At 31.3% G+C, this 22473-nt stretch overlaps 10 protein-coding genes and 2 non-coding genes across 12 annotated transcripts; 5 read left to right on the forward strand and 7 right to left on the reverse strand.

Moving 5' to 3' along the window:
- Positions 1-565: 565 nt before the first annotated feature.
- SWC5 (Swc5p) lies at positions 566-1495 on the forward strand (the record flags this gene model as incomplete). Its single annotated transcript, XM_046076982.1, has 1 exon — positions 566-1495. The coding sequence occupies one exon, from the start codon at positions 566-568 to the stop codon at positions 1493-1495; it is 930 nt and encodes a 309-aa protein (XP_045937303.1).
- Positions 1496-1601: 106 nt separating this feature from the next.
- SCDLUD_001007 (uncharacterized protein) lies at positions 1602-3995 on the reverse strand (the record flags this gene model as incomplete). The annotated part of the gene is made up of 1 exon (XM_046079985.1): positions 1602-3995. One exon carries the CDS (start codon positions 3993-3995, stop codon positions 1602-1604), a length of 2394 nt encoding a protein of 797 aa, XP_045937304.1.
- Positions 3996-4746: 751 nt separating this feature from the next.
- SNF4 (AMP-activated serine/threonine-protein kinase regulatory subunit SNF4) lies at positions 4747-5769 on the reverse strand (the record flags this gene model as incomplete). The annotated part of the gene is made up of 1 exon (XM_046079986.1): positions 4747-5769. The coding sequence occupies one exon, from the start codon at positions 5767-5769 to the stop codon at positions 4747-4749; it is 1023 nt and encodes a 340-aa protein (XP_045937305.1).
- A 725-nt stretch (positions 5770-6494) lies between these two features.
- On the forward strand, positions 6495-6606 carry SCDLUD_001009. The gene has a single exon (XR_006829184.1). It is a non-coding gene; the product is annotated as a U2 (small nuclear RNA).
- A 1123-nt stretch (positions 6607-7729) lies between these two features.
- On the reverse strand, positions 7730-10117 carry CDC20 (ubiquitin-protein transferase activating protein CDC20; the record flags this gene model as incomplete). The annotated part of the gene is made up of 1 exon (XM_046079987.1): positions 7730-10117. The coding sequence occupies one exon, from the start codon at positions 10115-10117 to the stop codon at positions 7730-7732; it is 2388 nt and encodes a 795-aa protein (XP_045937306.1).
- Positions 10118-11132: 1015 nt separating this feature from the next.
- Positions 11133-11978, reverse strand: SCDLUD_001011 (uncharacterized protein; the record flags this gene model as incomplete). The annotated part of the gene is made up of 1 exon (XM_046076816.1): positions 11133-11978. The coding sequence occupies one exon, from the start codon at positions 11976-11978 to the stop codon at positions 11133-11135; it is 846 nt and encodes a 281-aa protein (XP_045937307.1).
- A 1097-nt stretch (positions 11979-13075) lies between these two features.
- On the forward strand, positions 13076-13203 carry SCDLUD_001012. Its single transcript has 2 exons — positions 13076-13112; positions 13167-13203. It is a non-coding gene; the product is annotated as a tRNA-Trp (tRNA).
- Positions 13204-13425: 222 nt separating this feature from the next.
- Positions 13426-15514, reverse strand: COQ8 (protein kinase COQ8; the record flags this gene model as incomplete). The annotated part of the gene is made up of 2 exons (XM_046079988.1): positions 13426-14748; positions 15170-15514. The coding sequence occupies 2 exons, from the start codon at positions 15512-15514 to the stop codon at positions 13426-13428; spliced, it is 1668 nt and encodes a 555-aa protein (XP_045937308.1).
- Positions 15515-15949: 435 nt separating this feature from the next.
- On the forward strand, positions 15950-18169 carry SLD3 (Sld3p; the record flags this gene model as incomplete). Its single annotated transcript, XM_046079989.1, has 1 exon — positions 15950-18169. The coding sequence occupies one exon, from the start codon at positions 15950-15952 to the stop codon at positions 18167-18169; it is 2220 nt and encodes a 739-aa protein (XP_045937309.1).
- A 115-nt stretch (positions 18170-18284) lies between these two features.
- On the reverse strand, positions 18285-20030 carry TAF6 (TATA-binding protein-associated factor TAF6; the record flags this gene model as incomplete). The annotated part of the gene is made up of 1 exon (XM_046079990.1): positions 18285-20030. One exon carries the CDS (start codon positions 20028-20030, stop codon positions 18285-18287), a length of 1746 nt encoding a protein of 581 aa, XP_045937310.1.
- A 370-nt stretch (positions 20031-20400) lies between these two features.
- Positions 20401-20691, forward strand: DAD3 (Dad3p; the record flags this gene model as incomplete). Its single annotated transcript, XM_046077013.1, has 1 exon — positions 20401-20691. The coding sequence occupies one exon, from the start codon at positions 20401-20403 to the stop codon at positions 20689-20691; it is 291 nt and encodes a 96-aa protein (XP_045937311.1).
- A 145-nt stretch (positions 20692-20836) lies between these two features.
- Positions 20837-21964, reverse strand: ARC40 (Arc40p; the record flags this gene model as incomplete). The annotated part of the gene is made up of 1 exon (XM_046079991.1): positions 20837-21964. One exon carries the CDS (start codon positions 21962-21964, stop codon positions 20837-20839), a length of 1128 nt encoding a protein of 375 aa, XP_045937312.1.
- Between the last annotated feature and the right edge of the window lie 509 nt (positions 21965-22473).

Here is a 22473-nt window from a genome sequence, read left to right on the forward strand (position 1 = left end):
TTAGTTTAAGTTTGCGTATGATAGAAAGTTGCATTTGACTTGTAAAAAAGAAAAGAGAAAGATCAACAGCAAACACTACGACGAAAAGTTTGTTTTTATTTCGTGGTAGTTACAGATGTGGTAATTGCCTCCATTCATCCTCCGTTTCTTAGTAATAAAAATAGGAGTTTTATTTATATAGTATACATCGATTCGCGCTAATAAAAAAAATAAAAACAAAAGGGGGTAAAAAGGGGCAAAAAAGAAGGAAAAGAAAATCATACAGAAATGCACCTACACGGTAACATAGGGGAAAATAAAGTACCTGATTTATTCTTTTTTTTGTCGTGGCGGTGGCCGTGGTGGTTTTCCTAATTCCCAACTCCAATAAAAATATATATTAAATTCTTTCTTTGTTTATATTAAAATATTACTTATATAATTATACTCTTTATTCTTTCATTCCAAATAATATTAAATTCCACTTTAATAAAGTAAACAACTTATATATATATATATATACATATCTATCATTTGCTACGACGCATTATTAAAACATAAAAAACAATTCCACTATACCTTTATCATGCAACCAAAAGTAATGCAAAAAGATCAACATTATCTACTAGATAACCAAGATCAATATGATGAAGAATTAGATCAAGATTATGTCCTACCTACAGAAGACACAACAAAAGAGAATATCAAAAACGACACCGGTTATCATAGCGTTGATAGTGATAGCGAAGATGAAGCTACTAAAGAACTTGACCTTAAATATTCCACCATAGTCAGTGAATCTGGTGGTCTAGTCAAAACCAGAAGGGCAAGGCAATTGGAATTAGAAAACTTAAGAAAGAATAAATATGAAAATATAAATAACAAAGAGAGTAATAATAATAATATTGACACCTCTTCAATTAGTAATATATGGAAAGAATTAAAGGCAGAAAGTGAAAACAGGTTGTACAATACAAAATGTGGTAAAAATGCTAAATCTATAATGGGAACTCGCTTCAACGATGATTGCAATTCTAAAAATGATGATTCCACTTTTGAGCAAGAAAGGATAAAAATAAAAAGAAGCTACAAATTCGCCGGGGTTGTACATACCGAGGAGAAATGGGTTGCTAAATCCAGTGCAGCAGCCAAAGAATACCTGAATAGTTTGAAGTTCCTTGACTCTGCCATTAACCCCGAAGGCAAAAATATAAAAAACAACAAAAACAATAAGATAACAAAACAAGCAAGTACTATTCTACGAAGACCTTTGAAAAGACCTCCCATTTTAGAGAAAATAATAGCAGGCTCTTTGAAACCCAAGTTATCTACTTTGGAAAAATCTAAAATAGATTGGGCACTTTATGTGGATAACCAAGGAATTAATGATGACTTAAAGAATCACAATAAGGATGGGTATTTAGCCAAACAAGATTTCTTGAATAAAGTAGATTATAATAGGGACCTACAGTATAAAAAATTAAGAGAAAAGGAATTAGCTGAAAAATATAAATAAAGGTTAGATGATACTACATATTATATAGAATTGTATATGTCCATTATTATTATTATTATTATTACTACTACTACTACCACTACTACCACTACTACTACTACTATAACTATAAATGAGGAACATTAAAAGATGAAAATACCATGTTAAATATGCTGCATATACCTTCCCCCAAAACTAGTCCCGAACTGAAAACAATTATTGTGGTTCGATTGCATTTTTTTTGAGTAACCCAAATATAGCCTATTAACCCCCCAATAAACCTTGCTATAGTAAAACTTGGTGTATTATATATACCAACCCCAACAGCCACTCCACTAGGCAAATATAATAACATTTTCCCAATAAATTTATTTTCATCTTTATCATGATCTCTATAAATGTTTTTAACAAATGATATAATCCCAAAAATTATACCCAAAACCACAGAAGTAGTCGTTGCCCCCTTCGGTAGCCCATTTCCCAAAACCAACCTGGCACAATCAATCCAAATAACCGCTGTTGGTATCCTGAAATTTTCATTTGGTATATCATAAACCTTATTGTATAAAACATACATCACACTAGACAGTACAATTGACCAGGAAGCACCAATCATTTGCGCTATAAATTGGGCCTTAGGTGACGCACCTAATAAATGTCCAGTTTTCAAATCTTGCATTAAATCCCCAGCTTGTTGAGCACCAGCCTCCGCTATAGCACCTGCAATCAAATTTAATAACACCGCACCTGGCTTATTCCTCGGCGTGATTAAAGCAAATATTAACTGCGACAATTTACCTATCCCACTCACAGGATTTAAATCGGTTTCTCCCAACGCCCGAACAGCTAGTACCGAGAGAAACAAGGCCAATATTAAAGCTAATATAATGGAATAAATCGGTATAATTGCAATGCCATAAATATATACCATTGATATGATGCAAACTATAGAAGATATTATTATACCTGAAAACACAGTGGTATACTTGATTAAATATTTTGGATCTTTGACATCATGATCATGTTCTTTGGACATATAAATCACTGAATTACCCCTAGCCATACTTGTGCCACCACTAACTGCACTTGCTCCATTAAGACTTTTCATTCTAACCATTGTATTACTGTGCACTTCGTATAATCCACCACTTTGTGATTCCCCATTGTCACCATCCAGTAATGAAAGTTGGGATTTCTTGGCCATGGGTGACGTATCATTAGAAATACTATTATGGCCATTGCTGCAAGGTGCCGTAAGTATGGGACTGTTCGAAGTACCCTCAGCTATCAGTAAATGCTGCTCACCCAAAGATGAATTTCCACCAAAAATATCTTGCGCACTGAAAATACTGGGCAATTTTTCGTACATTCCCTCCCTGTGTTCAAAATACCACTTCAAAACAGATTTGACAGTGACAACAATAAACCCAACGCAGCTGTCAACAACCATAACACTTAGTGAACACCAGAGAATCCATCCTTGGATACCATTTTCCCAATCATTGACTTCCGCATCAGGATCAACTAACTTAAAAAACTTACACAATGGCGCCATTATCCCCCACCCTAATACACAACCAAATAACATATAAGAAGTGGTTGGTAACCCCATGATTATGCCCTGTCCTATGTAAGCTGGGGATGGTTGAAAATTCCATAGATAGTTTTCATTCAAATATGAACCAAATATTGGAATCGCTTTGATTATAGGAATAAAATAAGATACCAATGTGTAGATAGAAGACACAGTAAAGGTACGTATTAGGATTTTCAAATTTTCATTATACGTGGTGTTCGTAGTGGTGTCATTAATGTCATCTCCCGCTGGTCCTAACGAAGGGGTGCCATTGTTACCTTCCCCAGTAGCACTGGATTCTCGGTCTTCAGATCTTAATACTTCATTATATTCATAATATATCTTTCTTAACTCTGATTTTGGAACTTCATGCAAAATTTCTGAATCATTTAAAACCGAAATTAAAGTGGCAGTAGCACTACCACTAGGAAATGGCAACTTTTCCTTAATAATAACTTGTTTTCTTAGCGGAACAGCAAAGAAAACACCAAAAAATGCCAATGCAATACTCCAAATTATCAATTTCGTCAAACTTAAACTTGTACCACCATCTTCTCCAGTAATAAATCCTCCAGACTCCTCTTTTGTTAGAAATTTTTCAATAGCAGGTATAACGCCAACAAAACCCAAAGCTAATGGGCCCGTACCAACGGCAACAGCTATGCTTTGAATGTATACATTTTCAACATCTGTGAATGGTTGATCTACTAACCTTTGTGGTGACACAATTTTCGGATACACTTGTTTAAAAATCGCACATGCTAAAAGTGCACTGGGTAATGACATCATAGAAACCCAACCTGTTTGTAATCCAAATTGAAAATTCGATATCAAAACAAAAGACCCTATAATTAATCCGACTACTGTTCCTCGCAAGGTGACTTGCTTTATAAAGGCTTTATCCTCCCACTCTACCGCCTGTTGTTCGGCATTTGGTTGGGCCATTCTCGATTACTTGTGTTTGGAATCTTTTTATGGATTTATACAATTTAAATCAATAATGACTTCCTTAAGTTTTGAAAGTCACATACTTGAGCAATTGATAAATAACATTGCTATTAGTAATAAGTGTATTTTTGACGGGAAAAAAAAAAAAAAAATAAACGGGGATATTTAAAGCTTTTTTTTATATATTAACTCATTCTACATCTCATTCTTAACGAATAGCAATATTTCAATCATATTGATTAGTAATACAATAATAATGTTACATTTTTTTTTTTTTTTTTTTTTTTTTTTTTTCTTCTGGAAAGTAAAAATTATAATTACTCCCAGTTAGAAATAAATGGAGCTATTTAATAATGAAAGTTAAATCCTAAAATGTAGAATATCGATAGTTCTTGATTAGAATATCAAGAGTCCTAAAATGACACTAAAAAACTTAAAATAGTAACGCCTAATTAAGTCTCCAATGATTCGGTCTTTAGATAAACATAAATATAGCATTTAATACATCTTGTAGACAAAGCAATCATCAAGTGAAAAAATAAGAGGGCATGGTAGGTGTAAGTTTTCTGGGGGGGTTATATTAACAAAATAGGGCCAATATCGATACGTTCTCCATAGTTCTCCATTTTCTTTCTAATTAAAACACAATATATATATATATATATAGTGCTTAACCTAAAAAGACGTATATCTTGATATATAAATAAAAAAAAAGCTAAAACAAAAATGCCTACATAAAGAACACTTTTCAATTCTCTTCAAATAAAATATACTTCAAAATATCGCTCAAGGTTATAACACCTTGTAACAACCCACTACCATCAACAACAAAAAATCTATGCACTCTAGCTTTTCTAATGGTATCCATTATAGTGGACAATTTATCCTCCACAGTACAAGTATAAACACCTTCGAAATCATCTCCTCTTCTCATTAAGGCTTCGCCAACACTTAAAGATAAATCGTTATAAATGCCACCCTTAATCAAGCCTAAAACATCTACTGCTTCATAAACATTGACTAATCTACCATGCTCGTCTATAATAGGGACAGACGAAACACCTCTCGTAGATAGCATTTGGATTACATCTATAACTGGAGTGGTCATGTAACAACTATCAATACTAGCATCAGTAACAATATTTAATTCTCTAATCTTTCTTTTTAGGAAACGTGTTTCCCTACAGTTCAAACTAACGAATTTTAAAATACGGTACTGGGTCAACACACTAACAATAATTTCCCTTTGGGTTTCCTCGTCCTGATCAATCAAGGGAATTCTTCTACTTCTACTTTCAATCATTTTTACACATGCATCATACAATGGTTTAAACGGATGTATTGACCCCTGGTCTAAAGATGGAACACCCAAACACTTTTCAATATCCTTTAGACCATTTAATTGCAATTTATCTATTAAATCAAATTTATCAGGATTGCAAAAATAATACTGGATTACATTTATAAAATCTGTAGATGTTAATAATCCGGCAAACTTGGAAGTTTTGGCGTCCCACAATGGTGCAGAGACAATGTTGTTTTGTAATAGGATATTTAGTGATTTTTTCACCAATAATGATGTATCTAAAACTATTAGTCTGTAAGAAACTGGTAGCACATCATATGATGTCTTGGACTTTAAAAAATTTCTAATGGATTGAATGGCCAGTTTTTGTTCTAATTGAATATTTTGTTCCTTGTTGCCTGTGATAGTGGTAGCAGCAGTGGCATTTATGGTGTCCTGAATAACGTTATTCGTGGCATTCAACATATTTGTTTGTACTAGTGGTAATTGTTATTAGCTTTTAAGAGATTAGCTTTAAAGGGAAAGCAAATATTGAAATATTGTATTGTTATATTTCTTTCAAGCTTAATGAGTTATTTTTTTTTTTTTGGATATTGTTGGATATTATTTGTAGACTATGTAGTTGGTTTTGATAAATGTTTAATTAAATAAATTGTCGTGGTTGGATGTCATAATTTTTTTTACCCTTTTTTTTTTTTTCCTTTCTCCTCGCCTTCCCCACTCCTTGCTTTCAAACAAATTGAACATTTTTTTTTTTTATTTTATGAAGTGGCAAGCGTGCGGATAAAATAAATGGTACAATAACGGACATGCGGACAATATATATCATCTTTTTATACGAGTTTTAGCAAAAAATGATTTATTTGAGGAAAAAAGAAAATTAACGTTTCTTTTTCTTAAACTATTCAAAAATACTAATAAATTATTACAAATTATAAAAAGGAAAAATATGTTCCAAAGATAAAATATTGTATTATTGCGATACAGCGTTTTCTGTGCAACCACGCTTTTACTATTTATTTATCCCTTCTGTTCAGTGGCAAACAAAAAAATTAAAAAAAGTATAATTTAAGAGTATATAAATGGAAATGATATTTTTTTTTTTTTTTTCTTTTTTTAATTCTTTCCTTCTTACCACTTTCTTTCACTCATTTTTTATCTTGATAAAAAAAAAGGAAAAAAAACCAAGAATCTCTTTGCCTTTTGGCTTAGATCAAGTGTAGTATCTGTTCTTTTCAGTGTAACAACTGGAAAAAAAATATTCTTTTGAATATTTATTTTTTATCATGTTACAAAACTCCGTGCATGGTTTGTTTTTGTTATATTAATGAATATCTAACTGTGCATGCTGAGATTTTTTGGAAAATAAATCAAAAAGAGGGTTTTAGAGGAGGATTGTTTTTTTTTTTTTCATTTTCATTTTCATTTTCTTTCCCTTTCCTCTCTTTTGTTCTTTTATTCGTTTATTTGCTATTTGTTTATCTTTTTTTTTTTAATTTTTCTTTTGTTTCCCTGGTAATTTTCCGAATCATATTTTTATGTTTTTTTTACTTTTCTCTTCTTCTTTTACAGGAAGGGGAGACAGGGGTAGTTAATGGAAACTTTTTCTTATTGGCTACTAGAACGTAAAACTAGGATTTTAGAAATTGTCAGGTTCAAAAGTGAAAATTGGAAGTAAAGGGTTGTACAGACAGTGATTGACGGGTAAGTTATGAGAAAAAAAGATGGAAAAGGAGACAAAAGGAAAAAAGCAAGTGAAAAAAAGAATCAATCTTTTGGGTATCGTTGCTATTGCATAAGTTTCTATTTTTTTTCAGAATTGTTATTGTTCGTTTATATGGACATAATAATCTGTCTTTTTAGAAGTGGGCTCCAGATGCCATTTGATCTTTAACCCTCGCTTTTTATCTATATTTTTTTTTTTTTAAGTTTTTGATTTTAAATGAGTCCATTTAAATAACTTAAAAAGAGAAAAAAAAAAAAAAAAAAACAAAAAAAAAAGAAAAGTTGTGTGTGCTTGTTTTGCTTTGCTATTGCCTTTCGGCTATCTTGGTAGTGGTCATCTTGTATTAATGCATTTTGCGTGTTATTGCAGACTAACTAATGTATGTACATACTTTCGAATGGCGAACAAGCGTAGGAGGAAAAGGCTCAATTGCTATTTTTACAGATATAATTATTAACATCTATGCATTTACAAATTTAGCTGCTATTTGTAACCATTACCTATCATGTGATACGAGCAGAAATATTATTAAATATAATAAATGATCCTAGTCTAGCATGTGACTTGGTGACAGTCAATAAATAAAGGATAATGCATCATAATCATTACAATATATATATATATATATATTGAAAGAAGAAAAAAAAAGTAAAAAAAAAATAAAAAAAAAAAAAGTTAAGAGATTTTCTACCTTTTATATTATCTAATAGTCATCATGGTTTTATTATTTTTATGAGGGGATCGTAATAATTTAGTGGTGGTGCTCGAAACAGATTTATGCAACATATGGTTTCTAGTGGCATGGCATTTTTTTGTTGAGCTTTCATCATCCTCATCAGAAATAACAAAACTGGTATTCTCACAAGCCAACATTTCATCATCAGAATATTTCTTTTTCTTCTTGACATCAAATATTTTGTGGAACTTAAGATTCTCATCGCCACCAACAGTAACAAGAGTTGTCCCATCTGGGGATAATTGACTAGAAACAATACGCGCTTCGTGAGCATGATCAATTTCGGCTACTTTAAACCTAGTTTCATAATTATATATGGATATGGCATTATTTGGATGACCACCAGTAACTACAATTTCTCTTTGATAACCGGAAGAAGTAACAGCACTATCTGTGGTATAAGTTAGATCATTGCCAACACCACTGCCAGTTACGCCATTTCTATTATCAAATGCAGAAGAACCATCGGCGCTCCCACCTATAGCATATGATTGACCCCACTGTATGGAACTAACTTGAGAACCTGTATCTATAGTATTAACTCTTGCACCAGTGGTGGTGTTCCAAAAATGAACTTTACGGTCATTAGTACCACCTCCAGTAGCTAGTAACGACAAAATGTCAGGATTCCAGCTAATAGCCTTAACCGCAGCCTGATGCTGTCTCTTAATATGTTGGGGTATCGATGTTCTACTGTCCCAAATACAAACAGTGTTATCGTTGCCACCCGATGCCAATTGTAACCCATCTCTTCTATAACTTAATCCACAAACCTCCCCCTGATGTTCTTCCCACGTAGAGACTACATGGTTTTTGATCCTAACATCATTGATCAAAATTTCCCCTGATTTAAAGCCCATTGCCACCAAATTCACAAACCATGATTGGGAACCGATTCTTACACCCAAATTAGAATGCATTGTTCTGACCTTTGTCATTGTTTCAACGTCCCAAATTTCACAATCACCATTTTTTTTGCCAATAGAAATGTGGCAATTATCATCAGCCCAGGTAACCGAGGTAATGGAATGTGGGGATACGGCTACTCCAACTTCAGTGTCATTATTGAGGTCATAATCAACTAGTTGTGTTACATCACCAGTATTTCCATTCCACAAATATAATGTTGTATCTAGCGCAATGGCCAAAATATTGGCATTATTCCATGATATTAAATTTAAATAAAAATCGTTAACAAAATTGGGAGCATCCAAGATCCTTTCTGGGCTCTTGTTCACTTTTCTCAATGTAAATAATTGTTGTTGTTGTTGTTGTTGTTGCTGTTGTTTTGTATTCGAAAGGTTACCGCCAGTGATACTGGCATTATTGGTGGCGGTGGTAATGTGATTTGCAAAATAGTTATACCTGGTACCAATTTGGTAACTTTGTGATCTCTTTAACGATGGAATTGGTGGTTCAGGCAAATATTGTAAAATTCGTTGATTAAAATCAATACCACAGGCATTAGCTACGTTACTTTTAAAAATTTTTTTGGAATGCGCTCTTAGGTGTGTCTCTGGGGATGCGTTTGGTGGAGGAGATGGACTGTCATCAGATATAATTGAAATATCATTTTTGGAATTCTTGGGTGTATTATATTTATTTGGAATAAACCTGTCATCACTTTTCCAGAAGTCTTCTCTATTATTATTATTATTATTATTATTATTATTATCATTATTATTATTATTATTATTATCATTGTTGGTAATAGCAGCACCATTATTTGACAAACAATTGTACGAACCATGATTTTTTATGGATACAGGTAATGCCAAACCGATGGAGGTATTCCTACCAGATGCTACAGAAGAGATTGCTCTTCTTAAAGGTGGAGGTTGAGGTATAGATAAAGAGGAAACTGATGCCTCCCTTTTCAAAAATGGAATATTCGTAATTTGGGGAGATTTACTATGACTATGAGTGCCGTTAAGAACTTTTTTGGGTGCTTCGATGGTCTTTTTGTTTTTATTAATATTTTGTCGTTCCGATAAAGATAGCGCTAGTTTATCACTTAAATAACAAGTAGTGTTACCAGTACGGCCAATTTTACCATTATTTAATGACAATGAAGTGTTGTGGGCTAATTTTTTATTGAGCCCTGCACCACTGCCACCATCGTTATTTTTATGAATTCGGTTATCTAAGGAGTTTAATTTGGCCGGTGAAGTAATAGTTAAAATAGATGAACGTATTGGATGAGAATTTCGTTGCTGCCGAGAGTAAGACTGATGGTGGTCTGATGGTGGTGACGATGATATTTGAAAGTTTCTATGGCTATTATCAATCAATTTATTGTTTTCTTTATTATTGCCAGATACGCGATGGTACATATTGGTATTTGAAGCCATATTCTTTAGCCTTTTATAAATTAATCAATGCTATAATCTTTTAATTAATGTATTTTCCAAATTGCCTTTATATTTATTTTTATGGATTTTTCAATTTTTTGTGAGTATTTTCGATAGTACAAAAAAAAGAAAAAAGAAAAAGTCGATAATTTATGACAAAGCTTGAACAAAGAACAAAGAAAAAAGAAAAAAAAATAAACAAAAAGGCCACAAAACACAGAAATATAATTCTGAATATAGTTCTCTCAATAATTAGATTTCTAAGAATACTATATTTATTCATATTACGGAGGGGTCAATAAAACAAAAATTGGATTAATTTAATATTACAGCTTAATGGAAATTGAAAGAGAAAAAAAAAAAAAATTAATATAGCAAAACTCATAAATTTTATTTTGAAAAGCTCGATAAAATAAAGTTAAAACAAAACAAAACGTTTGCCGAATCAAGTAATAAATAAACAAAGTAAGTAAACAAAACAAACAAACCAAACAAACAAACAAACAAATTAATGTCCGGAGCACTACAATAGACCGAAGGCACTCAAGGAATATAAATGCCAACGGATAAATTAACACCTACCTGAAGACAAAATAAAATAGTATAAAACAGAATTGCAAAACATTTATGAATTATACTATTAAATTTACTCACCAATATAAAAGAAACCAATTTTTTTCTTATTGTAAATTCAACTTATTCAGTTATAAATAAATACACACATATATAAACATGTGTGTGGAAAACAAGAATTAAAAACAGTTAAACCTTTATTCTCCAACGTCTTTAATTTATAGATATACAATTGAATTAATAATTTATACAGTATTTCTAAAGTAATATAAGGATAGTTATTATAAATCAAAAAATACACATAAAATTTTTTTTTTTTATTTTTTTTTTATTTTTTGGTAGTTTGCTAGCAGGGAGAAATAAAACACTTACCGATATTTTTAGAAGAATTGCTTTTATTTGTCCGTATGCTCATTTTTCATACCAGTGTTATTTGTAATATTTATATTGTCCTCGCTGAAATCCTAAGAAGCTGCTTTCTTGATGTCAAAAATTTTTCAAATGATTCAGTAAGTACGACTGAAACAGACTTACATACGCTGTTACTAGCAAAAATATCTTGCTCTTTATAATCTTGGAAAGCTGTGGAATTAAACAGCATAGTTTCCATCCATAAGCTTATATCTTTTGAAAAACTTTCAATCAATTCTAAATCATCATTGGTAACTTGAAATAACGCACTGTTATTAACACCACCACGATTGGCCGCATCAATTAACAAATCAACAATAACATTGTATAATTTAAACAATTTGAAACAGGTTTCAAAGTTCCCCATATTGTCGTGTAGTATCTTTTTAAAAAAACTAAAACAGGTTGGTATTTCTAAATAAGTGCTTAAGTTTCTTAATAAGTAAACTATGGCGATGTGAATTTTGTCCATGCTTTTTTTTACAGTGGAATAACTTTTGTCTTTTTTTTCCAAAGAGTCATCGTAAGCTGTGTTTTTTCCACTTTCCAACAGTAACTTTTTAATATGCAAAATTTCTAATAAACTAAAGTTCCCTAAATCATTACATTCATATTTCTCACATAAGGAGGCTTGTTTACGGGTTATGGATAGCATTAGCTTGTCAGTCTTTGCTTCTTTAGGGTTATTATCGGTATAGTTCAGTATTTTGGACAACAGCGAGGCTTCTACCCCTCGTGGATACATGAAGGATTCTATTAAAATATCCATAAATTCCATAATAGGTTTCTGCAATTTAAGTGTAATTTGTAACACTAATTTATTTAAAAGTTGCTCATTTTCTTTTGTAAGCAGTACAGTAAATGATTCTTGGGTCATTATGATTTTCTTTGAGTTATTGATTTTTTCATATGATAGAAAAATGGTTACGAAATATATTAAAATATTTTATTTCTTTTCTTTTCATCTTTCTACATGTTGTGCTATTTATTGTGACTACTGGCTCTTTCATCTTATTTATATATATATATACAAAGTTATAATTTGAGGTTATATAGAATGTAATTAGAAATATACATAATAAAAGAAAAAACTGAAAGTGGATTTATATTTATGAGTAATAATCCATCAGTATCTCTCATAGCTCTGCAGCATTTTCTTCGTTGACTCATTTTTGCGTTATCTTAAGTTGGAAATAATTTTTGCTTAACATTTTCATTGGTGGATTCCAAATTTTCCGGTAAGAAGTAGAAATAATACGTATTATAATATACCCGGAAAAAAAAAAAAAAAATAATAATAATAATAATAATAATAATGGTATGTTTGTGACTCACTTCTTCTCTGTCATTGTCTCCATAAATTATTACAAAACATAAAAACAATACAGAAACCTGCCTAAATTCCTCTCTTCTTTTCTCTCTCTCTGTATATGTATATATAAACAAAATAAATGAGTCTATGCTAAGAAGTAATTGTCCATCATATAATTGTAAGTAGTAATATACAAGAAAAAAAAAAACAGAGCAGAAATTACTTGTAAAAAGAGATCACATAGGTTTTCCACAGAGGTAGATTAGGAATGAATAATGTTCTTGTTATGTCGCAGAGGGGGTATACAGTGAGGTAAGATTAGTAAAGTGATTTTAATACTTTAGTAGTTAAATCAAGACAGATGTAATAGTTTTTGTTTTTTTGTCCATGTAATTTTAACTAATAAAACTATAACTTATATGTTTCCAACTAAATTCATAATCATCTCTTTATATCTATGAGCTATTTTCATCTTCCTTTTTTTCTATATGTAATTTGCATTATTTTTTTCCAAAAGATTTCGTTCTCGTCCGTTAAGGGAATCTCCTTCTTACGGTCATCTCCATACTTTTCAAACGTTCCGTGGTTTTTCCGAAGTTGCTACATTTTGCTCAAAAAACGATAGACACAATTTTACTTTCTTACAACAGACCCTAAGAAATGAAGCGGTGGCTCAATGGTAGAGCTTTCGACTCCAGTTAAGTAAATTGGTTTCGGCCTTAAAAACACCAGTATTATGGCGTTGACAAGTGCAATCGAAGGGTTGCAGGTTCAATTCCTGTCCGTTTCATTTTTTGTTGATTTATATCACAATTTTTTTTTTTACTTCCTCGTCTTTTTTTAGCCTCTTAATTTGTTACTCCAATATTAAAAAAAAAAAAAAAAAAAAAAAAAAAAAACAACAAAAAATTATTTTTTTATTTAAACGTTATATATATAAAGCTTTTAAGCTACACAGAGCAACGCCAAGTATACATGTGCATAGAGTTCCACTACCAACAACTGCAATCTGTTAATCTTTCAACGCAAAATATTTGGAAAATAAATCAGCACATGGAACCTTACCTCCCATCTTAGCGCATAATAAAAATACACCACTGAATTTTCTATGTAACGAATATGTTTCTTCTGGTGGAGGACATAACCTTTCATTCAACATCAATCCAATATTTCCTCTGATTCTATCAGTGACGGTCTGGTTGCTAAAATCAAATAATCCGGGAGTAGCAAACGGCTCTCCTAAAACCATGACACTATTTACATGGGCATCAACCATGGCCTGTGATTCTAATCCGGTTAGATACCCCAATTGTTGCGACAGCTGCTGAACAGTGTCTCGATCTTTTAATGTTGCTGCAGTTAACATTTTTCTATACTTAGTTATGAAGTCTTGCGGATATTCCCTACATGCTCCAAAATCCAACAATTCTATCTTTGTACCATTATACAAAAAATTAGCCCAATTGGGATCTGTTTGCATATATTTGAATTCAGCTATTTCCTCCAAACACAATCTCATAATTTCGCCACATACAAAATCACGGGTTTGGCTGGTTAGTGATGCGGACTTTTGTAATTTCATAATTTCTATACCTTGCATTTTAGTCATAGTGATAATACTCTCCGTGGTTAATTCGTCAAACACCTTGGGGACTTCAAAAACATTATCATCCTTTAAAAGTCTGGCAAAGGCCTTCAAACATCTAGCTTCTCTTAAATAATCACATTCCCACTTCAATTCTGTTCTAGCATTTTCCACCGTTTTATCTAAAAACAACCCCTTAGGCAATAATCTGCTTGCGGTTAATAACATTAATAAATTATTTAAATCAGAATCAATGGATTCTTTTACCCCAGGATATTGCACCTTGACAACAACTTCGGTACCATCAGCTAATACAGCATCATGAACCTGACCAATGCTAGCAGCGGCCATGGGTATTTTATTAAATTTTTGGAAACATTTTGATTCCCAATTTTCATCTTTTAATTCTTTAGACATAACCTTATTTAGTTGTCTGATTGGCATATAATTTGCACCGTTTTGTACTCTGCTTAGTATTTCGTACAATTCTCTGGGCAAAACCTTTTCGTCCTGAAAGGACAACATTTGTCCAATTTTTAGGGCAGCACCCCTCATTTTACTAAATTTTTTGGTTATTCTGTTGATATTAGCATCTGACAATATTAATGATTTCAGATCTGGTTTCTTACCCTTTGATAATTGGGAAATACCTTGAGTAGCGGCCGACATACCAACACCTGCTGCTAATGATCCATAATGAAACAATCTTGATAATCTGGAAGTTGGGACCTCAGAACTTTCCAATTGATTCTATATGAATTTTTTTGTAATTGTGAAAACTCCATAGGGAGTAAACAGTAAGTTAGTAACACTAGTTCTCATGATATTATACTATATTATGTATATTATGGTGCTTATTTATATGTATATAATAAAAATAAAGCTTTGATACATCAAAACAATGATATTACGATGTATAGATTTACTGGAATTGGTAATAGTCGATACAATTATTTGTGATATTCTGTTTTTTTTTTTTTTTTTTTCTTTTCTTTTCTTTTCTTTTCTTTTCTTTTTTTTTTTTTAAATATAATATCGAAAATAAAATAACGTCTATTTCATACAATTTTCTATATGTGATATTTTGGTATAAAAAAGAGAGGAAAAGAAAAAAAAAAAAAAAAATTGAAATATCACAAATAATTTATTATCATTATTATTAGTTACATACTTTTGGCTGATGATCGTCCTCGATTTCATTTTTTTTTTTGTTGGAATCATCATTTAAACGTCTTATACTAGTAGAAAAACTTCTTGTACCAGGCTTGCTACTATAATTTATGGAATTAGTGGCACTTTTGTAGGTGCCATTTTTCACCGACTCAGATAATCTAGTTGCCTCTTCCCATTTGGGATCATTAAACCATTGAAACTGAGATAAAAGTGGGGTTGTTATGGTAGATGTCTTAACCCATGTACAAATGGCTTCTTTGGTTAAAATTGTAGAATCGTGTAAAACTTGTTTAGAAGAAGATAACACGCAAAACGCATCATACAAACATTTTCTGGTTGCCATTTTTCTTTTTAATGCTTTGTAGAGTTGTTGTGCCGGCTATTTATTTACAAATATTGAAGAAACTATTCTAAAACTCAATTAGGCAATATCTGTATTATAAAGGTAAAGCTTATGGCAGAAAGTTAACTCTTTATTTTTTTTTTACATGAAAAATAAAAAAAAAAAAAAAGTCCAGTCGGACACATTCGCTTAAAGAGATGGCTTATAGTCCGAAAATTTTATTTTATTTTATTTTATTTTTGATGTATTTTGAGACATCACTTATAATATTTTATTAATATTATTATCATATCATTTGGTTTATTTTACTGTTTTTTTCCCCCTTTCTTTTTTTTTTTTTTACTCCCAATTGCATTGCCAGATTATCATATGTTTCCCCTTCTTTCCTACTGTTCTCCTACTATCCCCTCATATAGTGTTTTTTGCCAATGAAAAATGACTGTAAAATTGAAAATATTACAATCATTTAACTTGACTTCAAAATCATTTCTACTTGTTGCAAAATATACCATCTCGAAATTAAAGCTGCATAGAGACCAAATACTAATATTGTCTTCGGAGTCAGTATTGCCATGCAATATATCTGATGACATAACGATAAAATATCTAGTACAAGAGATTGAAACTGATAAAATATATGTTTTGGAATCATTAACAAATAAAGTTGTTATTTTATATCAACTTCCCAAGGATTTTATAGATAAACTTGACAACAAAGAAAGTAAAGAAAATAGTAGCAAAAATGTACAAGATTTGTCCTTTAATAATGACTTTCTGACAGTCAGCAACATTCCTGATATTCTTAAAAAGATAAAAGAAACAAATAAACCATGTAGCAGAGAACGATTAGGGAATACTCATGATAGCGTACCCATTTTATTAAACCAAGTATCATTTTACAAACCAAGACTCTTAGCATCAAATTCTCATATGAATAATGGTGGAAACAATAGTACCAGGACAGGTTTAATTGATCCAGAAAAATATTTACTTGAAAAATATCATGAAGTTTTATATTCGATAAATTTAACTTTCTCTCATTTTATAAGACATTGTCTCTACAGATTCAAAAAATTGTGCAAAGAGTCATGTGAAGATTTGACTGCCGCGACCTTAAAATACAAAAAAATATTGACTTCTATGCTACTGTCAGTGAACCAATTTGACAAACGACACTTTAATAATGGTCTTTTAAAGAATATAGATACGGCTGATGTTCATTTGATTAAATTAAAAAACAAGATTTTACTGAGTGATTGGAAAATACAAGATTTAAATTCATTTACTAATAATAATGACAATTGTGAAATTATAAGCAAGTTAAATTCAATTTTTAAAATTAGAGAATTAAAGCTACAAATTCTTTTAACTTTGGAATTATTATTGTTTACTTCCTTGGATTCTAGATTTGAAAAATTTCAATCTGTCTACAAAAAAAATATACAGAAAAGAGCATTACATATTTCAAAATTGAGCATCAAAAAAAGGAAAAAAAAGGAGAACCTTAAAACTGAAAGTACCAAGTATGGGGTAAAAAATGATGACATGCAAATTTCAGAATCCACCGATTTATGTGAGAAACTAGATATATGGCTAGATAAATTGATCATCACTGAGTCGTTGATAACTATTAACTACGAAATAACCAATCCAATGGAGAAAAGAATACTAGACTTTTTTAAGGGTAGAATGTTAGTAGATACTGATGAAGAATCGACTTTCGGATTTCTGAATAAGTTATTAATTCCATATTACAAGAAAAAATTACCCCATACAACAAAGTTTATTTCCAAAAAAGTTAAGGGAACTACATTTAAAAATAGCCTTACAGCTCCTACTAGTAAGGACAGTCTACAGAAATCGAATGACAATACAACCAGTATCGATGGTAGTACTCAATTAATGGTTAATAGGAGTAGAAGTAACAGTATACTTAGTAGCACAAGTGGTGCTAAATCTACCGATAACAATAACAGGAAAGTTGGTTCCTTGTTCAATGCTCCATTTTTAAACAGAAAATCGTCCACTTTGTCTGACTTCATTTCTATGGAGCCGAACAAGAAACCCCAGTTTAAAAGAACAAAATCAGAATTATATAATTTGGAAAGGAGGTTAACATCAATTATAGGTAGTACCAAGGAAAGTACTAATAATAACACATTAAAATCCAAAAAAAGAAAAATTATGCCCACTTTATATAGAGAATCCAATAAGGTGCCACAAGAACCTGACACCGAAGGTTTTATGAAAGTTAATGGTAAAATGGTCAAATTAGCAAAATTGTCGTCACATTTTTCATCCTTTCAGAGGATTGGCAAAAAAGTTAAATCAAACAATAGCAGCAATGCCGATCTATTGGAATCAAAAACTGGAATATGTTCTACCACTGAACCAAAAATGAACGTTGTTGAAGTCGAGGCAACACCACTGAAGAAATATAATTCCACCAACCAGAACATTCTTTTATCAACGCAACGGGTTTCAGAATCTCCGTTGATAGAGTTTGCCTCAACAAGAAACTCGCCTTTAGATCAAATGATATCTTCTTGTGAGTCAAAATTAAAAACACCTCTACAAAATTTAAATGAAAACACAGAAGATGACGATTCTATTGGTAGAAATTTAATGAATGTACGTAGAAAACTATTTAAATGATAAAAAAAAAAAAAAAAAAAAAATAACGAATACAACGAATAGCAAATCCATTCTTTTTATAAAATAAAAACATATATAAAGACTTTAAACAAAGATACAAAGAAACTTATATAATTCACTCAAATTCACCAAAGAAAATGGCAGTATATAGTTTTCTACTTTCCTCAACACTGGTTTTTTTTTTAATCGTTTCTGATAAAATATCACCTATTCTGTCTCGTAATTTGGCCCATTCTTCATCAGAAAGCGGCTTAGAATAAGCAGATGTAGATAATGACGATTGTGATTCCGGTAAATCTTGTTCCAATACTTTTAGAAAAGATATACCCACGTCAAGCAAATACTCTCTCTCTTCTTTGGAAAATCTAGTTTCGTTTACCAATATTAACTGGGCCCAATTATATAGATTACCCAAAAAAAACCTGACAGTTTCTGGACCCAAAACAATAACTCCCTTGAAACATCCATAGTAGGTGCCAAAGGTTCTATTTGTGTCCAAAAACGTTTTCAATAAGGTTCTCATAACACGTGGTTTCAAAATTTTATTTAATTTAGGAAATGATTTCAAAACATGGTCTAATAAGTTACTAGCAAAATCCCTCAATGTTATAACTTGATCCAAAGTGTTTTTAGCAGTGCCCAAATTTTTCGCTAATAAAAGCGTTAGGATGGATGGCATGAAAGTGTGGATATAGGGATCTAGAAAGATGGATTTATTTGACAACAATGAATATATCATTTCCAACATAGTAGTCAACAAATTTAAATTATCCAAGTTATGGGTAACTTGTTCTGATATAAATGATATAAAATATGGAACCAATTGATGTAGCCCTGCATCCTCACTTAACGATTGCAAAGCTGCAGTTTTCAACCTCAGAACATCATATTTATTGACTGCATCATTAGCAGTTTCATCAACATCGTTGTCACTTAATTTCAGGGAGGCCAATAAAGCCTGACAAACTTTATCAAAATATATTTGTAATTCCTTAGATAAAACGTGTTCAACTAACGGTTTTATTTCAACATTATTTGAGCCCGGTCTAACCGAGGTAGTACCAGAGGGGGTAGATTTGGTAAAGTTGTTAACAGCGTGATTAGTTGCTGTTGCAGTTGTGGAGGTTTGTGTCAACACATCACCATTCAGACCATTTAATTGTTGTTGTTGTTGTTGTTGTTGCTTATTTTCTGACAACATCGAAACATCTGAAAGTAATGATGTGTCATTTAAAGATGTCACCATAGCACCTCTTAAAAATGGGGGAATATTATTTCTAATTTCAACCAAATTCGGATTTTGAGGTATGGATGGTTGAACGCCTTCCACACTCAACCAATGAGCGGTAAATGAAGGCAAACGTGGCACTTGAGGTAAGGGCTGATTTATTAATTCGTCAAAGCTAACTTCTTCATCATTTAAATAATATATAGTTTGTTGTTGCTGCCCATTCCCTACAACCAGCTTTTTAAAGTCTTTAGAAGTATTGGTACCGGAAGGATATCCATACAAGGGTTCCACATTTAACACTTTTAAGGCTTTGGATATGTCATCAGAAGTTAAAATATCCCTTTTTGAATGTCTTTTGAACTTAACTGCCTGCTCTATAATTTCCAAGATACGGTATTCAACATCCATAGCTAAAGATCGTAAAACGTCATCTGAAATTGTCATTAGGCCCAAAGACTCAGCAACATCTCGAACAGTGTCTTGGGGAGACCAAACGGTATATGAGATATTATTATTATTATTACTATTATTATTATTATTATTATTATTATTACTATTATTATTTGGAGTAGTATTTTGAAAAGCAGTTTGCTGTTGCTGGGAAGATGGTGTTTGTTTAGATTTTGACATTTACTGCGAACGTGATTTCTTCCTTTATTGGCCTTTATGCTGGGTAGTGATCTTTTAATATATATATATATGTGTTTATTTTTTTTTTCTTATGAAGATGGGAATTACATTGAAGCAAACGCTTTAGGAAAGAAGAAAAAAAAAAAAAAAAAAAAAAAAAAATTCTGTAATAAATTGTATTTTTTTTTTTTTTTTCCATTATAAAACAAAGAACATATAAAATACATGCCATAAAAACATTAATCAATTTAAAAGATATTACTGAAAATGATAATTATTCTTTTAAGTTTATAAGTTATAAATGAAGAGCTGAAAAATACAAATAATATTTAGTGCAGGTAACAGAAAAAAAAAAAAAAAAAAAAAAACTATGGATGACAAAGAGACTTTAACTTCTCTACGAACAACAGTACTAGAAAAATATAAAACACTATCTAACGAATTACATACATTAGATGACACTTTAAAACAAATAATCAAAGAAGAAAATGAGAGTGAAGAACATACAACTATAAACGATAAAATAACACCAGATGAATTGTTAAAACTTATACGGGAATTAGAGTTGAAAATATCTGTTGCCGGCACACTAGTAAAGGGAAGTGTCTATTCATTAATACTCCAAAGATATTCACAGAACAATCAAGGAAACAAAAAGTAAATACAAAATCACTTAAAACTCCCAATGTATATATATATATATATAATTACTGTTTATTATAGACTTACTTAGACATATAACCATACACACACATATATATATATATATATTACTAAATACGTCACTTTAAATGAAAAGCTGTATTTTAAACATTAAAAACAACAATGATACCATCTAGACCAGATGAAGAAACTTGGTTTGCAGATAATAAACGCAATTGGGTGATTGCATTTTGATGTGTGGTTCCTAATTCATTATCGACAGCGGTAACCTTACCCTTCAAATCCAATTGTTTAAATTTCTTTAAAGCCGAAATACCAAAAGAAGGCTGTGAATCATCATCATCAGTAGCGTTGTCAAAACTATTTGTTAAATTATTCTTACCAGTACTACTAACTTTATCAATATTTTTTTTAAACTTCCAAGTTCCGCCACCAAGATTATCGAATTCTACTGGATGGCAGTTATAACCGGCACAAATAATTCTATTATCACCTAACCAGAGCAAATCATTGAATGGTAGACCACATGGATTCTCAACAGCTTGAGTATTACCTTGAACATCGACAACTGTTAACCTAGCGTCATGAGATACAAAAGCTAATAGCTCTAAACCACCATTAAAGGCAACACCGCGGATCCAAGAACCTTGGTAGAATTGTTTTAGTAACAGACCAAATGGAAACTTCCCAGCACCCCATGGACTATTAACAACTTGCTCCTTTTTGTCCAAGCCTTTAATAAAACCAGAGTACACATTGACAAGACCTTCAGTACCACCGCATGCTAAAACAACACCATTATCATGCCAAGTTAAACAAGTAATGGTAGATCTAATGTTGGATTTGATATGCTTGGAAACCCACCAATTATTTTCCTGTTCATAGTAACAAACAGCAACGACACGAGCACTACTACCACAAGCAAATTTGAATCCATTGGGTGCCCATTTGACACAAGTGGCTGCCCTGTTGATACGCAATAAAACTAATGTTGGTTTATAAGTACCATCACTTAGAGGTTCCCATACAATGGCGTTTCTATCTTGGGAACAAGTAACAATACGGCCATGTATGGAAATGTCGACTGCAGTAACGGTTTTGTCATGATCAGCCAAAGTAGCAACTAATTTTGGAGATTTTGGATTAGTGATGTTGTATAGCAAACAATTGGTCTCACTGGTAATTGCTAAAATACTTTTGTCTTGGCTGTAAGCATGAGAATAAATTGGTGTTTTAACCAATTTTAAAACGTTAACAACATCCTTTGACATCTTTTATTATTATTATTATTCTTGTTTTTATTGATTTAAAAAAGTTCAATGCACAAATATATATATAAGTATACGTCTAATAATTGGCAAAATTTTTCGAAATATGTGTAGATCTAGGAGTCTGGTCTCTCAACTAAGATTGTACGATAAAACGGATGAATCAAAATATATATGCCAGGTAATTTGTTAACAAAAAAAAAAAAACACACGCACACACAGAAGTATTGTTAAGTTCTTAGAAATTGCTTTTAATTTTTTTTTTTTTTAGTTGTATTATATGTTGAATAACTGGGAGTAATAAACGTATATGTCTATCGTTTCTCTTAATTTGGCTACAATTCAGAAAGTTAAAAAAAAGGGGGGGGGGGGAAGGAAAGAATGGAAAAGTTTAGAAAACACAGAGAAATGAAAATTTTATTAATTATTTGAACGAAAAAAAAAAATAAAAAAAAAAAATAGCAGAAAATTTATTATATTTTATTTTTCAAACAAAGCAATCCGAAACGAAG

The sequence above is a fragment of the Saccharomycodes ludwigii genome, chromosome I (assembly GCF_020623625.1).
Source record: "Saccharomycodes ludwigii strain NBRC 1722 chromosome I, whole genome shotgun sequence".
Classification (NCBI taxonomy): Eukaryota; Fungi; Ascomycota; class Saccharomycetes; order Saccharomycodales; family Saccharomycodaceae; genus Saccharomycodes; species Saccharomycodes ludwigii.